General features: G+C 38.6%; 1 protein-coding gene across 2 annotated transcripts; it reads left to right on the top strand.

Moving 5' to 3' along the window:
* The first annotated feature begins 6,161 nt into the window (after window positions 1–6,161).
* On the top strand, window positions 6,162–10,114 carry LOC103555467 (transmembrane protein 202-like). Of its 2 annotated transcripts, none has more exons than XM_008527025.2 (5): window positions 6,162–6,319; window positions 6,656–6,902; window positions 7,529–7,675; window positions 8,261–8,392; window positions 9,280–10,114. In XM_008527025.2, exons 1-5 carry the CDS (start codon window positions 6,206–6,208, stop codon window positions 9,837–9,839), a joined length of 1,200 nt encoding a protein of 399 aa, XP_008525247.1. In that variant the 5' UTR covers window positions 6,162–6,205; the 3' UTR covers window positions 9,840–10,114. The 2 variants fall into 2 exon arrangements, with proteins under 2 accessions (XP_008525247.1, XP_070431815.1); XM_070575714.1 differs by having other exon boundaries at window positions 6,189–6,401.
* The last annotated feature ends 11,551 nt before the right edge of the window (window positions 10,115–21,665 follow it).

Below are 21,665 nucleotides of genomic sequence, written 5' to 3'. Positions count from 1 at the left end.
CATTTGTTATGCATTTATCTTCTTTTAAGTCCTTATAGAAATTTATAATGACTATTTTAAAGTCCTTTTCTGATAATGCAACATCTGGATCATCTTGAGGTTGGTTTCTTTTGACTGCCTTTTATTTTAAAGATTTTATTTTTCCAGTACATGGTTGTATATATTTTTTTTTCAGTTGTGGCATGTGGGATGCCGCCTCAGCATGGCTTGATGAGAGGTGCCATGTCCGCGCCCAGGATCCAAATCAGTGAAACCCTGGGCTGCCGAAGCAGAGCACATGAACTTAACCACTCTGCCATGGGGCCGGCCCCTTGACTGCCTTTTTCTTGAGTATGAATTACGTTTTCCTGTTTGCTCATAGGTTTAGTGATTTTTTTGTTGACTACTGGACATTATGTTTGATACATTGTTATGTTCCTCTGAAGAGTGATTTTCAAGTCTTTTGCCCACTTTTAAATCAGGTTGTTTTCTTATTTTTTAGTTTTAAGAGTGCTTTGTCTATTGTGGATAACAATCCTTTATCAGATGTGTTTTTTTGCAAGTATTTTCTCCCAGTCTGTTGCTTATCTTATCACTTTTTGGACCATGTCTTTGCAGAGCAGAAGTTTTTAGTTTTAATGAAGTCTAGTTTATCTAGTTTATCTATCTAGTTTATCTATTTTAACAAGTTTATCCATCCGTCTATCTATCTATCTATCTATCTAATCTAGTTTATCTAGCCTGGTTTATTATTTCTTTCATGGATTGTGCATTTGGTGCTGTATTAAAAAGTCATCGCCGTATCCCATTATCACCTATTTTCTCCTATGTTATCTTCTAGGAGTTTTATAGTTTTGTCTTTTGCACTTAGGTCTATGATCCATTTTGAATTAATTTTTATGAAGAGTGTAAGGTCTGTATCTAGATTCATTTTTTTGTGTGTATATATCCAGTTGTTCCAGCACCATTTCTTGATAAGACTATCTTTGCTCCATGGTATTGCCTTTTCCTTTGTCAAAGATCTTTGTCTATATCTGTGTGGGTCTATTTCTGGGCTCTCACTTCTGTTCCATTGACCTATTTGTCTATTCTTTCTCTAATGCCAACTGTCAATTGCTGTAGCTTTATAGTAAGTCTTGAAGTGTCAGTCCTCCGACTTTGTTCTTCGTCGGTATCACATTGGCTATTCTGAGCCTTTTGCCTCTTCATAAAAACATTAGAATCAGCTTGTTGTTATCCACACATAACTCAGTGGGGCTTTGATTGAGATTGTGTTGAATCTATAAATCAAATTGGTAAGAACTGACATCTTGACAATATTGAGTCTTCTTATCCATGAACATGAAATATCTCTCCATTTATTTAATTCTTTGTTTTCTTTCATCAGAGTTTTGTGTTTTTCCTTATATAGATCTTGTATGTATTTTGTTAGCTTTATACCTAAGTATTTCGTTTTGGGGAGTGATAATATAAATGATATTGTGTTTTTAATTTCATATTCCACTTGTTCATTGCTGGTGTATAGGAAAGTGATTGACTTTTGTATATTAATTTTATGTCCTGCAACCTTGCTATAATCACTTATGTAACACTCCTCTTTATTCCTCATAACTTTCCTTTCTCTGAAGTTTCCTCTGTTTGAAATTAATATAGCTACTTTTGTTTTCCTTTGATTAGTGTTAGCATGTATATCTTTCTCCATCCCTTTGTCTTTTATTTACATGTGTCTTTATATTTAAAGTGGGCTTCTTTTAGACAATATATAGTTGGGTCTTGTTTTTTAATCCCCTGTGAAAACCTCTGTCTTCTAATTGGTATATTTAGACCATGGATGTTTAAATTAATTATTGATATAATTGGATTAATATCTACCATATTTGTTACTATTTTCTATTTGTTGCCCTTGTTCATTGTTCCTATTTTTGTCTTCCACTCTATTTTTGCCTTTCATGGTTTTAACTGAGCATTTTATATGGTTCCATTTTCTCTCTTAGCATATCAGTTATACTTCTTTATTACTTTTTTTAGTGATTAACCTTGAATTTGCAAAAATACATTTACAACGAATCCAACTCCTACACTGCTCACAGGTAGTGCAGGTACCTTATAATAAAAAAAAATGGTGACTTCTCCCTCCTGTTACTTGTATCATTGCTGTCATTCATTTCATTCATACACATGTATGTATATACATAAATGTACAGAAATGAATTCATAGTTACTATTATTATTTTGAACAAATTGTTATCTGTTAGATCACTTAAGAAGAAGAAAAGTAAAAGTGCTTATTTTGCCTTCACTTATTCCTTCTCCATTGCTCTTTCTTTACATAGATCCAAGTTTCTAACCTATATAACTTTCCTTCTCTCTGAACTTTTTAAAATATTTCTTGCAAGGTAGGTCTACTAGCAACAAATTCCCTCAATTTTTCTTTGCTTAGGAAAGCCTTTATTTCTCCTTCACTTTTAAAGTAATTTCACAGGGTACAGAATTCTGGACTGGTGCTTTTTTTCTCCCAACATGTAAACTCCACTCTCTTCTTGCTTGTGTGGTTTCTTTTCTTTCTATTTTTTTTTTTTTTTTGAGGAAGATTAGCCCTGAGCTAACTACTGCCAGTCCTCCTCGTTTTGCTGAGGAAGCCTGGCCCTGAGCTAACATCCGTGCCCATCTTCCTCTACTTTATATGTGGGACGCCTGCCACAGCATGGCGTGCCAAGCAGTGCCATGTCTGCACCTGGGATCCGAACCAGCGAACCCTAGGCCACCGAGAAGCAGAACCTGCGAACCTAACCACTGCTCCACCGGGCTGGCCCGCTTGTGTGGTTTCTGAGGAGACGTCAGATGTAATGCTTTTCTTTGCTCCTTTATAAGTAAGGTGTTTTGTTTCCTCTGGCTTCTTTCAATTTTTTTTTTTTTGAGGAAGATTAACCCTGAGCTAACATCTGCTGCCAATCCTCTTCTTTTTGCTGAGGAAGACTGTCCTTGAGGTAACCTCTGTGCACATCTTCCTCTACTTTTTATATGTGGGACGCCTGCCACAGCATGGCTTGCCAAGCAGTGCCACGTCCACACCCAGGATCCAAAGAGGCAAACCTCAAGTGCCGAAGCAGAACATGTGAACTTAACTGCTGCACCCCTGGGCCAGCCCCCCAATTTTTTTTATTTATCTTTGATTTTCTGCAGTTTGAATATGATATGTCTAGATGTAATTTTTCTTTTTTGGCATTTATCCTGCTTGGTGTTCTGTGAGCTTCATGGATCTGTGGTTTGGTGTCTGACATTAATTTGGGAAAATTCTCAGTCATTATTGCTTCAAATATTTCTTCTATTCCTTTCTCTTTATGTGTATAGTACATATTTTGTAGATATCCCACAGTTATTGGATATTCCATTCCATTATTTTCACTCTTTTTTCTCTTTGAATTTCCATTTTGGAGGTGTCTATTGACATATTCTCAAGCTCAGAGATTTTTTTCCTCAGTGGTGTCTAGTCTACTAATAAGCCCATCAAAGGCATTCTTCATTTCTGTTAGAGTTTTTCTTTTTATCTCTAGCATTTCCTTTTGATTTTTTCCTTAGGATTTCCGTCTCTCTGCTTACATTGCCCATCTGTTCTTGCATGCATCTACTTTATCCATTAGGGCCCTTAGCATATTAATCATAGTTGTTTTAAATTCCAGGTCTGAGAATTCCAATGTCCCTGCTATAACTGAGTCTGGTTCTGATGCTTGCTCTGTCTCTTCAAACTGTGTTTTTTGCCTTTTAGTATGCCTTGTAATTTTTTCTTGATAGCTGGACATGATGTACTGGGTAAAAGGAACTGTAGTAAATAGGCCTTTAGAAATGTGATGGTAGGGCTGGCCCCATGGTGTAGTGGTTAAGTTTGGCATGTTCCACTTCAGTGGCTTGGGTTTGTGGGTTTGGATCCCGGGCACAGACCTACTCCACTCATCAGCCATGCTCCTGGAGGCAAAATTCACTAAAGTGTGGGGATCTCCCTACAACTGGGTCTCCCCAGAGTTTTTTTTTTTAAAGATTGACACCTGAGCTAACTGTTGCCAATCTTCTTTTTTATTTTTTAATTGCTTTTTCCCCCCAAATCCCCCCAGTACATAGTTGTATATTTTAGTTGTGGGTCCTTCTTATTGTGGCATGTGGGATGCTGCCCCAGCATGGCTTGATGAGCAGTGCCATGTCCGCACCCAGGATCCAAACTGGCAAAACCCTGGGCCGCTGAAGCAGAGCACACGAGCTTAACCACTCGGCCACAGGGCTGGCCCCTCCCCAAAGTTTTTAATCTCTGAGACTTGTCCATGCTGAGCCTCCAGCAATTCATCAATTACAGTTCAGATTTTTCTTCTCTGGTATTGGTTCCTGCAGAGGTTTCCGCTCTAGTAAGTTGTGATTCTCTGTATTCACCTTCCTCTCTCTCCAATTTTGGGGGCTACAGTTCGCCTCGTGATCTCACTTCTCTGACAAATCTAAGAATAGTTGTTACTGATTTTTCGGTTTCTTTAGCTTTTTGCTTGTTGTTATAATGGAGTGACAACTTCCAAGTTCCTTGCATGTCAGGCTGGAAACCAGAAGTCCACCCTTTCTCTTTTTACCTTTTTTATTTTTATTCCATCAAAAAACATCCCCTGAATCATTATAATGTTCCAAGCACTGTGCCAGATGTTGAGTATACACAGCTGAATAGGATATGTTCTTGCTGGTGAAGGAGTTCACAAACCAGAAGGAAATACAGACAAATTGTAATACTATGCATAAAGGTTATGAAAGAGGTAAGCATAAAGTGTTGTAGGAGCACAAAGTCTGCGATTGAGGGTTGGATTCAGAAAAGGCTTCCTAGAAAAGGTTAGACTAAAATGAATCTTGACTAATGTTAACTCAGACAAAAATGAGGTGGGAAGTGTGAGAGATACCCTGTGCAAGATAGATACCATTTGTACCATGTGCAAAGGGAGGACCAACATGGATTTAAGAAACCATAAAAAGAGTAAAATTGTTTGGAGCACAAGGAGAGAAGGAGGGAGAGAATGAGCCTAGATGTCTCTAGGCTTTCTGCTGCATGACAATAAGGACCATGTTTGGCAGGAAACAGATGGTTTGCTCAAACTTGTTAATCTGCGAGAGTTAAGGGACTATTTACAAGGTCCCCTTTGAACTGAAAATTGTTTTGGAAAATCATAAGTGGGAAAAGTCATTACCATTCCTAGGCCTGATCACTTAAGTGAAAGGAGCAGTTAGTAGGAACAGAAAAGAGTGGCTCTATGGAGAGGGCTGCCTGTCAGGAGCTCTATCTTACGTAAAGGGACATGGACAACCCTCAATAATCTGGTGAGGAGAGAATCAGTGAATAAACACACTGATCTCTGGACCTCTGACCTTCTGCCTGTGCCTGCCATTGGTCAAATCTAATCAGAAGCTGGATGGCAAGGGAACACGTTGATGTAGTCCATATCAATCAACCTCCTTGAACAAGGATGGAGAGTGGCTCCAGAGGGACACATGGAAGATACCCAACACATCACTGCACCCTCAGTACTAAGACAACACTGGGCACAGAGGAAGTAGTGAATGATTGAATGAGGTTGGATAGCAAGCAGAAACTTCATCTTGCTGAGTTTTACCAATTCATGTTAACGAGTTATGATTTTACCTCATAGCAGTGGGAAGCAATCAGAGTATTTTAAGCAGAAGAGAGATATAATAAGATTTGTATTTCAGAGGCACAAATCTTGGTAACTTTGTGGAGAACAAAATGAAGGAGAGCAAGTCTAGTAGCAGAGAGACCAGGGAAAAAGCTGTTGCAGAAATCCAGGACCGAGATGACTAAGAGATGTTCTAAGGGAGTGGAAACAGAAATATAAGATGGGCATGAGAACATTAAAGAGGGAGAATTGGCAGGACACATTGTGATCGACAGGTGGGAGATAGAAAAGGGCACAGGACAAGGGCACAGGGTGGAGAGAAAGAGAACGTCTCCATTTCTTAAAGACCTCTTGGGTGTGGTGTGTCTGTGAGAAACCTGGCTTTGGCAAGCAGTTTGCTGTAGGTGTCTGAAGCTCAGCAGAGACCTGGGTGGGAGAAAGGAATTGGACCAGATCTAGCAAAGGAGTCAGAGACATTTTACTCCTGTTATGTGTTCTGCCTCCTGTGGGTTCTGTCCCTTGGGGTGGGGGATGGGAAGGAAAGGGTGTTAGGGCAGAGCAGGTTGGGTTCTATGGCAGTTGAGAAGAGCAGTGAGCCAGAAGCTAGGATGAAAAGAAGGGATGGACATGCCATGACCTTCGAAGGTGTTTACAATGCCAGCATACTGGACTACCCAACACACAGGGTGCGGAAGCCTTTTGTAGGCTGGGTAGTGGTGGAGTCTTTTTGGAAAAGCAGCTTGTGTATGGCAAGGGGGGAATATCAAGGTGGGAGAAGCAAAAGTCACTCCATTTGTTTTTTTAAACTGGGGACAGGTGAAAAAGGAATAATTTTTTAAAGTTAATATTAAAAAATAAAAATCTGTGGGAGGCTCTGGAGCCAGGGGAGAAAAAGACCCTGAAGTGTGGAGGGAGGAGGAACTCCCCCCTGTGTGGGGCCCAGGGCTTGTCTTTACTGTGAGTGGGGATGGAGATACCTGAGATGAGCTTCCTTTCCTGATACTCTCTTTCCTTCCCCACAGCCAGTTCTCCCCTACCGCGTGCACCGCTTCTATTCTATGGCACCCCACCAGCGACAGCTCCTGACCCAAAGCTACGTTCGCCTGTTCTGTGCTGGCCTCATGGGCTTCACCTTTGTCTTGCTGCTCTGCTTGACTCCTTTCCACTGGGTGCAGTTCACGGTACTGAAAGACAAGAAGAAGCTCTTGGCGGGGCTCTGGACCTTGTGCCACAATGATCTCTGCTGGAGCCACAGACCAGAGGCACCCTGTGAGTGCTTTCCAAATCCTAGAGCCCCCTCCTTTGCTACATCTGCTCAGATTCCCCACAGCTTGCCACTCCCCCGGTCTGCTTCCCACAACCCTGCCCCGTCTTTTCTCCCCTCATTCACAAGCATGTCTGGACAGCTCCTCCAAACATGGTAAATTTGCCCAAGTTTGTCTTGACTAGATTCCCCCAATGACTTAAAAACCATAGCCTCTTAATTATCGGAAGCTAATGCCTAGTGACCTTGTGTTTCTCTTACCTTTACACTCACAACTTCCCTCAGAAAAAGAAATATTAGTTATTTACAACTTAAAATGAAAGTTACTTCATAACATACCTCCCAAGGTTATAGTTATAATTTCAACTTTTCTCTCATTGTGGAATAAACTATTTCTTTCCTTGTTAAAGAAATTCCACATGTTAATGAGGAGATGGGAAGAGGGTCCTTACTGGTGCCTGTGAAGCCACCCACTTGGTAGCTTCTTACTCTGACTCCATTACATGTAAGACAAACCCTAATTCCATCCTTCTCTGTCCTTCACTCCCTTCGCTAGACCCCATCTAGCCTTCCTTACGGGTAGGTCACCTCTACTCCAGCTAAGCTTCTCCTTTTCCCCTTTCCCTGGCAGACTATCTCCAATACTCCAGGACCTTCTTCCTCATCTCTGCCCTCTCCATCCTCATTATTATTACATGGCTCAGCATCTCTCTCACCAAAAGGCCAGGAGACAAAACCTACGTAGATCTGGGCATATCCATCTTCTGTTTCATCTCAGGTACAACATGATGAGGTTGGAAAAGTTTGTCCCTAAAGTCTTGTATTTATTCGCCTTCCTGTGCCATTTCCCCTTCTTTTACCAAGTCATTCCCAGTCTCACATGAATATTGCTATCATAGGACCCTTGTCTCTTCCCAAAGAGAAGAAAGCTTTTGATAAACTTTTACTCCTTACACGGCTAGTGCCTCTTAAAGAGGGGACCCTGAAGAGATTATGCTTAACGCAATGGAAACATCCCTAAGAGTTGTTATATGATGGACTAGTGGGGAGATATTATAGGCTGGAGACCCTTCTGGCACCCAGAATATTACTATGTAGCTAGCTAGCTACCTGTCTTGTCCATCTTATTTACAGGCTCCACTTTGACAACCTTATTCTAGTCAAAGCAAAACCCCTTCACTCTCCCATCTTAGTAATTGCCAAGTGGGTCTTCTCATGACCATTGCCATGTCATAGGCCTCCATGGCATAGCTGAGATGGCTGAGGGTGACAAGGAAGTGCAAAGAGAGGGAGGAGGATGGAATGGGAAGGATGACAGAAGGAGGGTTATGATGGGTAGTGATAGTTTTCCTTCTGATCCCAGGCACCTGCCTACTTCTCTGCCTCATTTTGTTCCTGATGCAAGTGAAATTGTACAGTGCGAACGTCTTGGAGCCCCGTTTCCTATTAGTCTACCGTCTTAATTGGTGGGGCTGCATCATCTACCTGTTAGTTGGTGAGTTAATGCTCCTGTTAAACAGAGAAGGCACAGAAAAGGCAGTTCTTCATGGTTGACCCTTCTCCCTCTCTCTTTTTTCTTTCTTTTTGTCGTTTGCTTGGTATGTTAGAATCCCACAGTTTGGAGGAGCTCTGTAGAAGGCATTTCCATGTCAGTGTACAATCCTTAAAAGCAAGTGCTTCCAATTTATCTAAAACATTTTTTCCATAATAACCCTCTGCAGACAGGAGCAAAATTCTTCTGTCCTTCTAAAAGAAAGTTCCTAAATTCCCCTCTCTTTTTATCATATCAAATAACCTCTCTACTTTTACGGATCTTCAAAATAAAGCGTCAGCGTGTGTTCTTCTGAATATTACCAATATAAATCAGAGTAATAACATAGGAGTTTTGCCTATATAACACTTCTCCTTTAATCCTTCTAAGCCACATACTTATTTTTATTAATTAACTACAACAGTAGTCCCCAGACCATTGCATCACAGAACCTATTAGTAAAATACTTTTTAGCAAGCGTGCAAAAAAGATAATGTTTATTTATAAAATATGTACATGTATTACATCACTAATATGTTTATTACATTGTAAAATATTCTCAAAAATAGAATTTAAAGCACAATTTTCTAAAAATGCAAAGAAAACTACTATTTTCTTCCTGCACCCCAATGAATTGGCTTGCATATCCCTGGGAAACACCATACTACAGAAAAGCTGGGGTCAGTGTTTTGAATGCCAGGTCCCTAAAGATAATGAACAGATATTCAGAAATATTGTTAAACAAAGTCCACTATAATTAAGCCAATGCCACCCTTTGGGGTGTTTGATGACTTGAGATTTTATTTATTACTAATCCACAATGCTGACCCTAACATTTTCTTTTTCTCCAGGTCTCCTCTCTGGACTCAATCACATAAGTTCTCGGGTTTCTTCTCCAGATCAAAATCTCCTTGTGATCCCCATAACAAGGACAAGGATAAGAAATATAGCCACAGTGGAATTGGGTCTATCTGAGACAAATGTAGGTATTTCTCCATGGATGAATCAGGCACAAGAAAGGCAGTCAAATTCAGTGCCACGATCAAGGACCCAAACAGAGGCAGGGACCCAGACAGAGCTAGAGACTCAGACAGGCCCAGAGACCCGAAAAGTGCTAGGAGCTCGGCCTGAACCCGAGGCCCAGGCTGAGTCAAGGACTCAGACAGAGCCAGAGATAGGATATGAATCAGTAACAAGGGAAGGGTTAATAACTCAGGCAAGGTTAGCTACTGAGATAGAGCCAGCTGACACAGTAAAGCTACGGCCTGAGACAGAGAAGACAATAGGGAATGAGACTAGTGACATGTCGAGCAGTAGACTTGAGGGTAATAAAAAGAAAATGACCAAAGACAGGGATGATGAGGACAGAAATTTAACTGAGAAAAGTGATGATGACAAGACAAAAAATTAATCTTAGATATAAGGACAGAGATCTCAAAAAAACCAAACAAACAAACTAGCACAGAGGTTTCCCTTCAGGGTTGAAGGTGTTTTTTGGGTCTGTATGAAAATTAGTAGGAGTATCAGAGATAATTCTGAGATGACAGTATAATGACCCTGTTGAACCCTCCTTAGATTATGTCTCGTTCGCTGAACAAGTTACATTATGATTGAAAGAAAGTCGTTTGTATAGTTTACGTCAAAGTCACCAACAACTTAAGAATCACAATGAAAGTGATGAAAAGCTTATTAAAAGAAGTTTCCATGTTACTGTTGTGTGCTGTGACTGGGAATGGTGGGCAATAGATGGAGTGCCCACACCACCAAGCTTTTCCAGATTTCCACGACCACCCATTGGAACATCTCAGCAGAATGGAAAGAACATTCAGTTTAGAAATTCAAGTGCTCACTTTTGGTCCTCACTCTCCTGATCAGTCAGACTGGCTTTTGAGATACATTCAACTTTGTTGGGCCTAAGGTCCTTCACTGACCAGATAGACTCTGAGATTTCCTTTTGTGCTAACTGTTTATGGCCATAAATGATAAACAATAGAGAAGTTGTTCCTGTTGGTCCATACGACCCCAGGTTATTTTTGTAGGTAACCTAGTCTAGTCAGAGTAATTAAATTCAGTTCTTTACATCCAAGCCTATTTTTGGCAAGTCATTTCTCATTTTTTATTTAGATATCTAATTTAAAAATGTAGGTTATTCCCACTGTTTTCAACTATTTGCAGGAACTGGATAGGAAGGAAAAAGATAAAGGCAAAAGGACTCAGACTTTCTGAGAGGGAGTGTACTATCTAGACTCTGGGAATTTCGGGGAGGCCTTAAATGGCTTCGCAAAAGGGATTGTGCCCTTTGAAACCAGAAGCTAATTTTCTGGTTGGCAATATTAGTAGCTCACCGTGAAAGCCCACTCTTAACTCCTTAAACAGTCACTATTTTACTATTGCTGCCTGACTGTACATCTTACTAGTTAGTCACGTTCTCTGGCCCTTAATTTTATCGTCTTTAAAAGTGGCCTCAACAAATGATATGATCCTCATTCCACGTACTTTACTTTCTGGAACATTAGATTAAAAAAACAGGAGAGAGTAGAGGATGGACAGGGCAGGAAGCATTAAAAGACGTTCCTCCCGCTAAATATGAATTAACAGATGTCTGTTTTAAAGCACAAATTCTCAAAGGGGATAGTCAAAATTTTAGCCACACCTTAATTTAGGTCACTTAAATCGATCAGATAACTACATAGCCAAATGCTACAAAGCAGATGCTTTGATAGTTGAAAGAGGAGAAAGAAGAAGAAACTTTGCAAAGGGAAGGTCTGGATGGGGGCAGAATTTTGAGAGCTTTCAGGCAGGACAGAGGGGCTGATTACCTGGAGGACAGGGACACTGAAAGAGTAGAAAGAAGTAGGGGGAGATTGACAAGGACAAACTTTACCTCCCTTACAATTTTGCCTAAAACCGTGGAGGCATCAGATGTTTGACCGGTTTGGGAACTTGTAACCTCCATTTTCTTTTATTCATACGCATCTTCCCATGCATTATGCACCCATCCATCAAAAATTTAACAAAGATTTATTGAACATTAACAAGCAGTTCACTATGTAGGAGGAGATAAAGGCAATAAGAGTAAAGGGTAAAATGTGGGTTTGAAGAGTTCTAATAGCACACAAGAGGCCTAGCACACCCAATTCACTCTAGGGACTTAAGAGAAAAGGGCTCAGAGTTGGTAAAACATGAATGAGCTCATTCTTGACAAAGAAAAAAATGACTATGTAGACTTCATCTAGGAGAAAAATCACTCAACAAGTCTTTGGTGTGAAGCTGACTTTCCCAAAGATTTTTGGAATCAGAGAGAACAATACTATAGCAACACAGCTTAAAATTGTATTTAAATAAACTTCTTCTTAAAAAGTAAAAAGCAAATGAAAAAATTTCCTCAGCCATTTTTGTTCCTTGGACTCTAGCCTCTTCTCATAAATGCTTGGCTTTCCTATCTCCCTCCTTTCCTGTGTCTCCTTTTACTATTTGCTGCCCCATTCTCTTTTGGAGCAATATCCATTGTCCTCACATTTTCTTACACACAGAAACATCACTTTTCTCCAATCTTTACACCCAATATCATCCCTGGGTCTCCCTATGGAAATCCAAGGGCTCAGCTAATTATTTTAAAACACTGTGTTTAAAACTCTAGTTTTTAGCAAAGGTCCATCCCCCTAGTATTTGAGGAGTGGTTTACTTAGTTTTCTCAGTTACATTTTCTCTTTGCTGTATTTTGCAAAGCTGTTCTGCAAATTCCCTCTCCAATAGGAGACAAATACAAGACAAAGCACAATATTTAATTCTCATTCTTCTAGGAAATTACTATAGCTTTTCTACCTTTAGAAAGGCTATTTGCTCCACTGTTCTCCTCTTCAAGGTGCGCCTTTGAATTGTCCTCAGGCCTTCCTGGGTGACCAAGCTAGTTCAAAAGGCCTGCATCTGGAGTCAGGTCTAAGGAGGAGAAAGTACTAATGCCTCATTGCAGAGTGTCAGCTGTTCCATCCTCCTGCTCCGCCTCACTGTCCCAACTTACCATCAGAGCCAATAAAACACTTTCATACTTATATGGAGCAACATAGTCAACACTCAGAAATCAACTTCTAGTTTTAAAGTGAGTGATATAACTAATCAGGAAATGTAACAATAAAATACATTCATAATACTAAAGAACAATAAAATATCCAAGAATAAACAAAAATAAGACCTGAAAAAGAAAAAGTGGGAAGAATCACTCTCCCTAAAATTAAGGCTTGCTATAGAGCTATGTAGTACAGCATGGTATTGGTGGCAGGATAGACACGTAGATCACTGGGTCAGAACGGAGAACACAGAAATAGATGTGCACAAATATACTCCACTGAAATGCAAAGAAAGTTTAATGGAGGAAGGTTGCCTTTTCATCGAGTGGTGCTGAAGTAATTGGACATCCTCTTGCCAAAAAAATGAACCTCGACCTAAACCACACACCTTACACAAAAATTAACTCAAAATGGATCACAGACTTAAATGCAAACTGTAAAACAATAAAGCTTTTAGGAAAGAAATTAGGAGAAAATCCTTGGGACCTACAGCTAGATGAAGAGTTCTTAGATTTGGCACCAAAAGCAGCAATAAAGAAAAACACTGTTAAATTGGATCTCATCAAAGTTCAAAACTTTTTCTCTGTGAGAGACCCCATTAAAAAGAGGAAGAAAAATACAAGCTACAAACAACTGTGGGAAAATATTTGCAAACCACATATTTGACAAAGGAGTAGTATCTAGAATATAGAACTCTCAAGATTCAACAATTAAAAAAACACATAAATGGAATAACGCAATTAGAAAATGTGCAAAACGTATGAACAGGCATTTCACCAAAGAAGATATACAGATAGCAAATAAGCACATGAAAAAACATTCGACATCAATAGACATGAGGAAAATGCAAGTTTAAAATCACAGTGAGATATCACTACATACCCATCAGAATGGCTAAAATGAAAAATAATGATACTCCCAAATGCTGTTGGGGATGCAGAGAAACCAGATCACACATACGTAGCTGGTGAAAAGGTACAATGGTACAACTACTCTGGAAAACCATTTGGCATTTCCTATAAAACTAAACATGCAATTACCATATCACCCAGTAACTGCACTCTAGAGCATTTATCCCAGAGAAAAGAAAACTTATATTCACACAGAAAACATGTACGTGAATGGTTGTAGCAGCTTTATTCATAATAGCCCCAAACCAGAAACAATTTAAATGTCCTTCAGTGGGTGAACGATTAAACTGTGATATGTAAACACCAAGGAACATTACTTAGCAATAAAAAAGAACAAACTATTGATACACTCAATTTGGATGGATCTCAAGGGAATTATGAGAAAAACTAACCCCAAAGTTAATATACTGAATAATTCACTTTATACAACATTCTTGAAATGCCAAAATTTTAGAGATGGAGAAAAAATTAGTGGTTGCCAAGAGTTAAAGATGGGGGGAAGGAGCAGGATGAAAGAGGGTTGTGGTTATTAAAGGACAACAGAGGGGATCCTTGTATTGATAGAACTGTTCTATATCTTGACTGCAGTAGTAGACAGATGAAACTGAACGTGTGATAAAATTGAATAGAACTAAATACAATAAAGCTTCTAGAAGAAAACATAAGAGAGTATCTGTGACATCAAGGTAGGCAAAGATTTCTTAAACAGGACACACAAACACAAAAAATAAGACTAACAAGAGCCAGCCCTGCTAGCCTAGTGGTTCAAGTTTGGCACACTCCACTTCGGCAGCATGGGCTGGTTTCCAGTTGTGGAACCACACCACTCCTCTGTCAGTAGCCATGCTGTGGTGGCAGCTCACATAGAACTAGAAGGACTTACGACTAGGATATACAGCTATGTCCTGGGGCTTTCCAGAGGGTGAAAGAAAAAGAGAGGAAGATTGGCAACAGATGTTAGCTCAGGACGAATCTTTCCCAGCAAAAAATAACACTAATCATAAAAGAAAAATGGATACCTTGGATTTCATTAACCCTAAAATCTTCTGTTCATCAAAAGATACCATTAAGAAGGTGAAAAGGCAAGCCGCACTAGAAGATATCTGACAAAAGACTTGAACTATCATGAAGAACATTGGTTTGCAGGGTTTTTTTTTCAGTGTGTGCTATTCTCTGACCAAGAAATCCTACTCCTAGGTTTATTCCCAACAGAAATGCATGTGTGTGTTCATCAAAATTCACATACAAGAATGTTCATAGCAGTTTTGTTCATCATAGCCACAAACCAGAAACAACCCAAATGTTCACCAAAAGAAGAATAAATCAATATATTGTAGTATATTCATACAGATGATACACTACAATTAAAAAGGAAAAACCACTAATACATACAACAATATGAATGAGTCTCACAGACATTATGTTGAAGACAGACACAAAAGATTACCTAGGTATGATTGCATTATATGAAGCTAAAGAACAAGCAAAATGAATCAATGGTCATAGAAGTAAGAATAGTGGTTACCTTTGGGGAGGTACAGTAATGATGGGGGTCTTGGAAATGTACTATATTGTTGTCTCGTTGGTGATCACACACATTTATTCAAATGTAAAATTCATCAAACTAATAAATGAGTTAAGCAAGGATGCAAGATCAATATACAAAAATTAATTGTATTTTTATACATTAGCAACGAACATGAAAATAAAAACAAGAAAATAATTACATTTACAACTGCATAAAAAAGAGTAAAATAGGTAGAAATTTAGCAAAAGAAGTGCAAGATTTGTATACTGAAAACTATAAAACACTGTCCATTTCAACATTGTTGAAAGAAATTAAAGATCTAAGTAAGTGGAAAGACATGGAATGATCATGGATTGAAAGACAATATTGTTTCAATGGCAACCTTTGCCAAATTGATTTATAGTTTCACCACAATCCCTATCAAAACCCCAGGTTTCTCTTTTTTTGCATAAATATACAAGTTGGTTATAAAATTCATATGGAAATATGTAGTACCACGAACAGCCAAAAACACCTTGAAAAAGAAGAACAAAATTGGAGGGCTCACAGTTCCTAATTTCCAATCTTACTACAAAGCTACAGTAATCAAGACAGTGTTGTACTGACAGAAGCGTAGACACATAGATCAATAGAATAGAACTGAGAGTCCAGAAATAAATCCATATATTTGTATCACACAAAAAGACTCAAAATAGATCATAAACCTAAATGTAAGAGGTAAAACTATAAAACTCTTAGAAGGAAACATGAGTAAATCTTTGTGACCTTGAGTTAGGCAATGGTTTCTTAGATACTAACACCAAAAGCACAAGTGACATAAAAATAAATAAACAAATTGGACTACCTCAAAATTAACAACTTTTGTGCTGCAAACAGTACCATCAAGAAAGTGAAAAGATAATCCATATAATTACAGATGACTCACAGAAAATGAAATCCAAGTGGTTCCTGAATATATTTAAAAATGCTCAACCTCATCAATACTGTACTACCATTTTTCATCTATCAAATAGACAAATGTTAAAAACTTTCACTCTTGGAGTGAAGAATGTAAATTGATACTACCTCTGTGGAGGGCAATTTGGCAGTAAGAATTGAAATGTTTAAAATGCACTTACTCTTTTCAACCTACCAATTCAATTTCTAGAAATTGATTTAATCCTACAGGTATACTCACACATATGGGAAGTGATTTACATATGCAGTCATTCACTGCAGGATTATCGGTAAAAGTAAATCTGTAAACAATTTAAATGTCTATCATAGAGACTGAAAAATAAACTATCATTTATTCAGTCAATGCTATTAAGCAGTTAAAGAGAATGAGGAAGATCCTTATGAATCAATAGGGAATACTGTCCAAGATAAAAAAAATGTTTAAGGTGAAAAAGAATTATATGTACTATTATATATGTTAGAATTATATAATATATGTAACATTTATATATACACACATATATAAAGCAAATTCGATACAAATAAATATATAATTTTAAAGGTAAAAATGAATTATACAAATTACACAAATTCTATTTATATACTTTTTTAAAGATGAAAAATAAATTGTATGTATAAAACAAATTATATATACATAAACATTTCCAATTAAAAAGAAGAGAGAAGTGATAAAAAATCAAGCCTATCTCCTTACCTCAGACTCTGTTCTCTCCAATTCATACTGCATACCTCTAAGTTAAATTCCTAAAACGCCAGCCTTCATCACTTTAATACAAATGCAAAATAGTGATTCAGTAGATTCTGAGTGATCCGAAGTTCTGCAGTTCTAATAGATCTTAGGTGATGCTTCTGTTGCTGCTTCCGTGGACCACAGTTTGAAAGGCAAGGAGCTAGAATATAGACTTTGAACTCACATGACATTTACTATATGCAACTTTGTTTCATAACATGTGAACATCTTGCCTACTTAATTGCATTTTACATTCCAAGAGAGCTTTCAGAAGCACTTGAAGGGCTGATTATTATTTCCGTCTCAAAACATTTTTTCCTCCTGCTTCCTTGACCTAAGAGTCCCCAAGTTTCATTTATACCTCAACGGCCTCACCTTTCAATCTTTGTATGGTAAGTGCTTAATAAATAAATAAATCTTTTATGCAGATCCATTACCTATTGTTAAGTAGACACTAACGTAAGCTATGCCCTGGCTCCTGAATGGGGTTAGAGAGCCTTTCTCAGACTGTGTCCTCCAATGAGAATTTACAGATTATGCAGGTGAGCTAACAGCCATGTCAACGAAGACTTGATGAAAAAGCCAGGGACCCAGAGAGTCCAGGGCATACACTTGTTGATTAGATTATCAAATACAATTTTGTTATAGTTTGAGGGTTTAGAACTGGTCACGTTATATTCGTTTTAAAACAAAGTATTTGATAGCTAAACCTCAGACTATTTTTTACGCATGGATAGTTAAGGATATTTTCAGCTGCATATAATGACGTCTAACTCACTCAGGCTCAAACAATATGGAATTTTTCTATCTCACGAAAGAGAAAGTCCAGTGGTTAGGGTATCTCTAGGAAGGGTGCAACCAGGCTTTGGCCCCATTTTTATGGTATTCTCAGCTCTGACCTCCTCGGTCTGTTGGGTTCATTCTCAAGTGGCTTTCTTCTTGGTTGCTTGGTGGCTGGCAGCAGCAGTAATGGTAACAGGTATCCTTATCCACTTGTAGATGGAGAAAGAAAGGAAACCTCTCACTTACTGCGGAAGGTAAGTCTTTCTCTTCAGTTTGATTGGATCAGTTTAGTGTCACCCCCAGACCCATAAGAGTCACCATGAGAATACTATGTGCTGACTGCCTTAGCCTGGTGCTGGAGCAATAACTAACACAGGCATGGGGGTGATATTACCATGTTTGTACTAATCAAAATAAAGCTCCTAGGGCTAGGGACTAGATCAGCTTCAAAGAATCATATAGAAGTCATGGGGGAGAATGAGACAGTTCAACAAAAGCAAGGCACTTAGGAAAGAGAAGGGGGGAATGAATTCTGAAATTAACTAAATTGCATTTCTATGTTAATCATAACAGTCCAATAACTTTTATAATAAATTTGTTGCTTCTTCTCTATACAACTAGCCTTAAAATGATGAAAACGTTGATATATTTGATAGTGAAACCCAAATTATAAGTGCCAAGAAGAATGAGTTCAACTTATCTTGGATGCAGAGTTAATTTGTGGAGAAGTATCAAGTCCAGCTTACTGGGCTCTACCATTGAATTCAGAAGATCTTCTGCCTCTTTCCACGTTTCCATTAATACAGCCCCAAATTATGTGAACTGATATCAGTGTCCAATTGATTGTTCATATCTGGAGAATTCCTGTTTCTCTGCCTAAACTTGAGTAGGGTTTTCTGAAGTTTAAAACAGAAGATACACCCCGTCTTCATCCTCCTCTGCTTAGGTATCACGCTATCGAGGACTTCTTTATACAATAGACTTTATATTGGAGGTATTCAAGCAGAAGGTGTATGAATGTTATTGCTGGGATTGGTACATCTGAACAAAAGCTAGACCAGAGAACACTTACTAGGCATAGCTGATCAAGAGAATTAACTGGGTAGTTTTTAATCATACAGATTCCATCTCCTGACCATACTGAGTCAGAATCTCTGGAAGTGGAGCCCAAGATATATATCTCTAAGAAGCACTACTTAAAATTTTTTACAGCCAATCTGGCACCAGGTCCTGGTCAAGTATTTAGGAATTACTGGATCAAATATTTTTTTAAAAGACCAGTTTAAACATACAAATTAGTAGTCCAAGTCAGTGGAAAAACCATTGCACTAGAAGTTAGGGGGTTGTAATTCTGGTGCCAGCTCTGTTCTTGGTCACTTTGGTAACAGGCACGTCAGTTTATTCTGCTGAGCCTCAGTTCCTCCATCTGTAATAAGAGGGACTTCTAAAGTCCCTTCCAGCTTTAAACCCAGTCTATTCTACTTGTTGCACATGCTGAGGAGCCAAGAGCATATTATAGGTTTTCTAATTTCCAATACTCTCTGCCATTTAAGAAAGATGTATGCATATGGTGCACAGTCATCTCAGAAGAAAGATTCTAGATAGGGTGCATAGAACTCTTGGGAGTGTTGTCACTCTTGTCGTAACTTTGAACAAATCTCTCTGGAAAAAGTGGTGACAAAATTCCATAAACACTTGGACAAAAGCCTTTTTGTTTACCAGTGGTAAATGGGTATGCCTGTAGCTACCATCAGAAACTGTTTTGGCTCTGACTGTAGTTCCAAATTTCTGGCCTTAACTGTTTGGTAGGGTGTTACAAACCACATCATACTTAAGCTGGCTTTTTAAGAATATAAAGAATTAGTTGTTTATAACTAATGGTTATAGGAAACTTTTTCTTAGAGTGTTTCTTAGTTCTTTGTACTTACTGTACAATGTCCCGGCCTCATTCCATCCGTGCACGTCAGTCTCTCTTTTGCCGAGGTTTCCCAAAAGAAGCCCAATACATCTTCTTAATCCTTGCTATTTCTAGCCATGCCTGGGCTCAGGGAGCACGGTCTTTGAAACCTATTCCTGCTAAGACTCTAAGGCTCACAATTCCACCGTAGCCCAGATCTCAACAGAGGTTTTGGTCCATTATTTATTTAAAATTCTCCTATGATCCAGGTTCCTTCTGCTTACCTTGCTCTAGCTAACTCAGTCCTAGTTTGCTTCCTGACTCACACTTTCCCTCTCCACCTCATGCCCTTATCTGTCTTCCCCGCCTCCATGCAAATGTTCAACTTCTTTCACCCCTTGTTCCACAATTTTTTAGTCACACTCCTATCATGTTATCATTTAAAAACTTTATTTACACTGACTAATAAATACCTAATGTTTATTGAATCCTTACTAGGTGCCAGGCACTGTATTAAGCATTTTACAATAATATCTCAATCTTCATACACTCCTATGAAGTAAGTTCTATTAGTTCCTCCACTTCACAGATGAGACCCAGAAAGATAAGTGACTTGTCCAAGATTACATGGCTAGTGAGGTGGTGACCCAGGATTCGAAACCAAACACTTTGATTCCACGGCTTCTACTATATTGCCTCTCATAAGAGCAAGGATTACAGGATGAAGCAGTAAATTAAGAAGAAAGAGATGAGGATTTTAATGTAAGTTTTTTGACAATAACTAGCTAATCATATCACCACAGACAAATCATAATCTTTCTAATTCTCTCATTCATAAAATAAAGAGATCAAAATAGAGATAACTGATATCTCATTTCATAATATTTTATGCTCCTATTGTGTGAAAACTGTATCTCTGGATGTTATTTTTTCCTGACACGGAAAGGCTTTGGCATTTTATTTTATTTTTTGGTGATGAAGATTGGCCCTGAGCTAATAGCATCTGTTGCCAATCTTCCTCTTTTTGCTTGAGGAAGATTGTTGCTGAGCTAACATCTGTGCCATCTTCCTCTATTTTGTACTTGGGATGCTGCCACAGCATGGCTTGAGGAGCAGCGTGTAGGTCAATGCCTGGGATCTGAACCCTCGAACCCTGGGCCACCACAACAGAGTGCACGAACTTAACCATTACACCACCGGGCTGGCCTGCCTTTGGCATTTTACCCTCCTTTCCCATATTTTCATATTCATTCTAGCACTAGCTTACATTGCTGGTATATGTTCTATTTCTATTTCTGTAAAGCAAAATGTGTTTGAGTAGGAAAAAACTCTGAAAATTTTCAAATCTTATCCCTATTTATCTGGCATTTTAAAATCTGATCTCGCAATGATGGCATAAGATGTTTAAAGGTGGAAAATTACTGTGATTTTGCTCAGGTAATCAATGCTTGTTTAGTATCTATCACACAGTTTTCACAACAATAATGATTGGTTATTACAAGTTGATCTTTGAAAGAGCATATTCCATTATCAGTTTTCTTCTGATTCCATGTTATTTATTTCTTGAATTCATTTTCCTTATGTTTATCAAGTCTAATTCCAGTTACTTTTGAAAATTGAGGTTGAATTAGGAATTTTAATAGCTCCACAACTAAAACTCCTTACTGCTTTAAGCTGAAATATGTTGAGAGGATCAGCAAGGTCAGAGAGACAGAGGACAGGTGGGGATAAAAGAGAAAAGCTCTTTTGCAAATAGGCACACTTACACAAACTGAAAGCAGGTCCTTCGATCTCTGCAAATGTCCGATCCCCCTGTAAGCAGTAAATTGTACTTGCTTGCTACCTTTTTCATTCTTTGGAAAGCCTTTTAACTACCATTATAATTATTTTGACATTTCGTATTTGCCTCTTCTTTTTTGGAGAACTCAGTAATAAAGGATGAATTTTTTTTTTTTTTTTTAAATATTGACACCTGGGCTAACAACTGTTGCCAATCTTTTTTTTTCTCTGCTTTGTCTCCCCGACCCCCCTCCCCCCGCCCCGTACACAGTTGTATATCTTAGTTGCAGGTACTTCTAGTTGTGGCATGTGGGACACTGCCTCAACGTGGCCTGACTAGCCGTGCCATGTCCACACCCAGGATCCGAACCCGCGAAACACTGGGCCACCACAGCGGAGCGTGTGAACCAGTCGGCCCCAGGACCAGCCCCCAGGATGAATTTAACTTTAAAAATTACCAGTTATATTGTAGAAGTATGAGAAAATATAGGTGAGTAAGAAAATAAAAATCCCTTTAACTGAAATGTGGTGATTGCACAACTATGTACACTTATTGAAAATAGTTGTGAGGCTGGCTGGTGGCAT

The sequence above is a fragment of the Equus przewalskii genome, chromosome 1 (genome assembly GCF_037783145.1).
Source record: "Equus przewalskii isolate Varuska chromosome 1, EquPr2, whole genome shotgun sequence".
Classification (NCBI taxonomy): Eukaryota; Metazoa; Chordata; class Mammalia; order Perissodactyla; family Equidae; genus Equus; species Equus przewalskii.
Note: the sequence above shows the minus strand (reverse complement) of the source record. Positions and strands in the feature narration are given on the sequence as shown.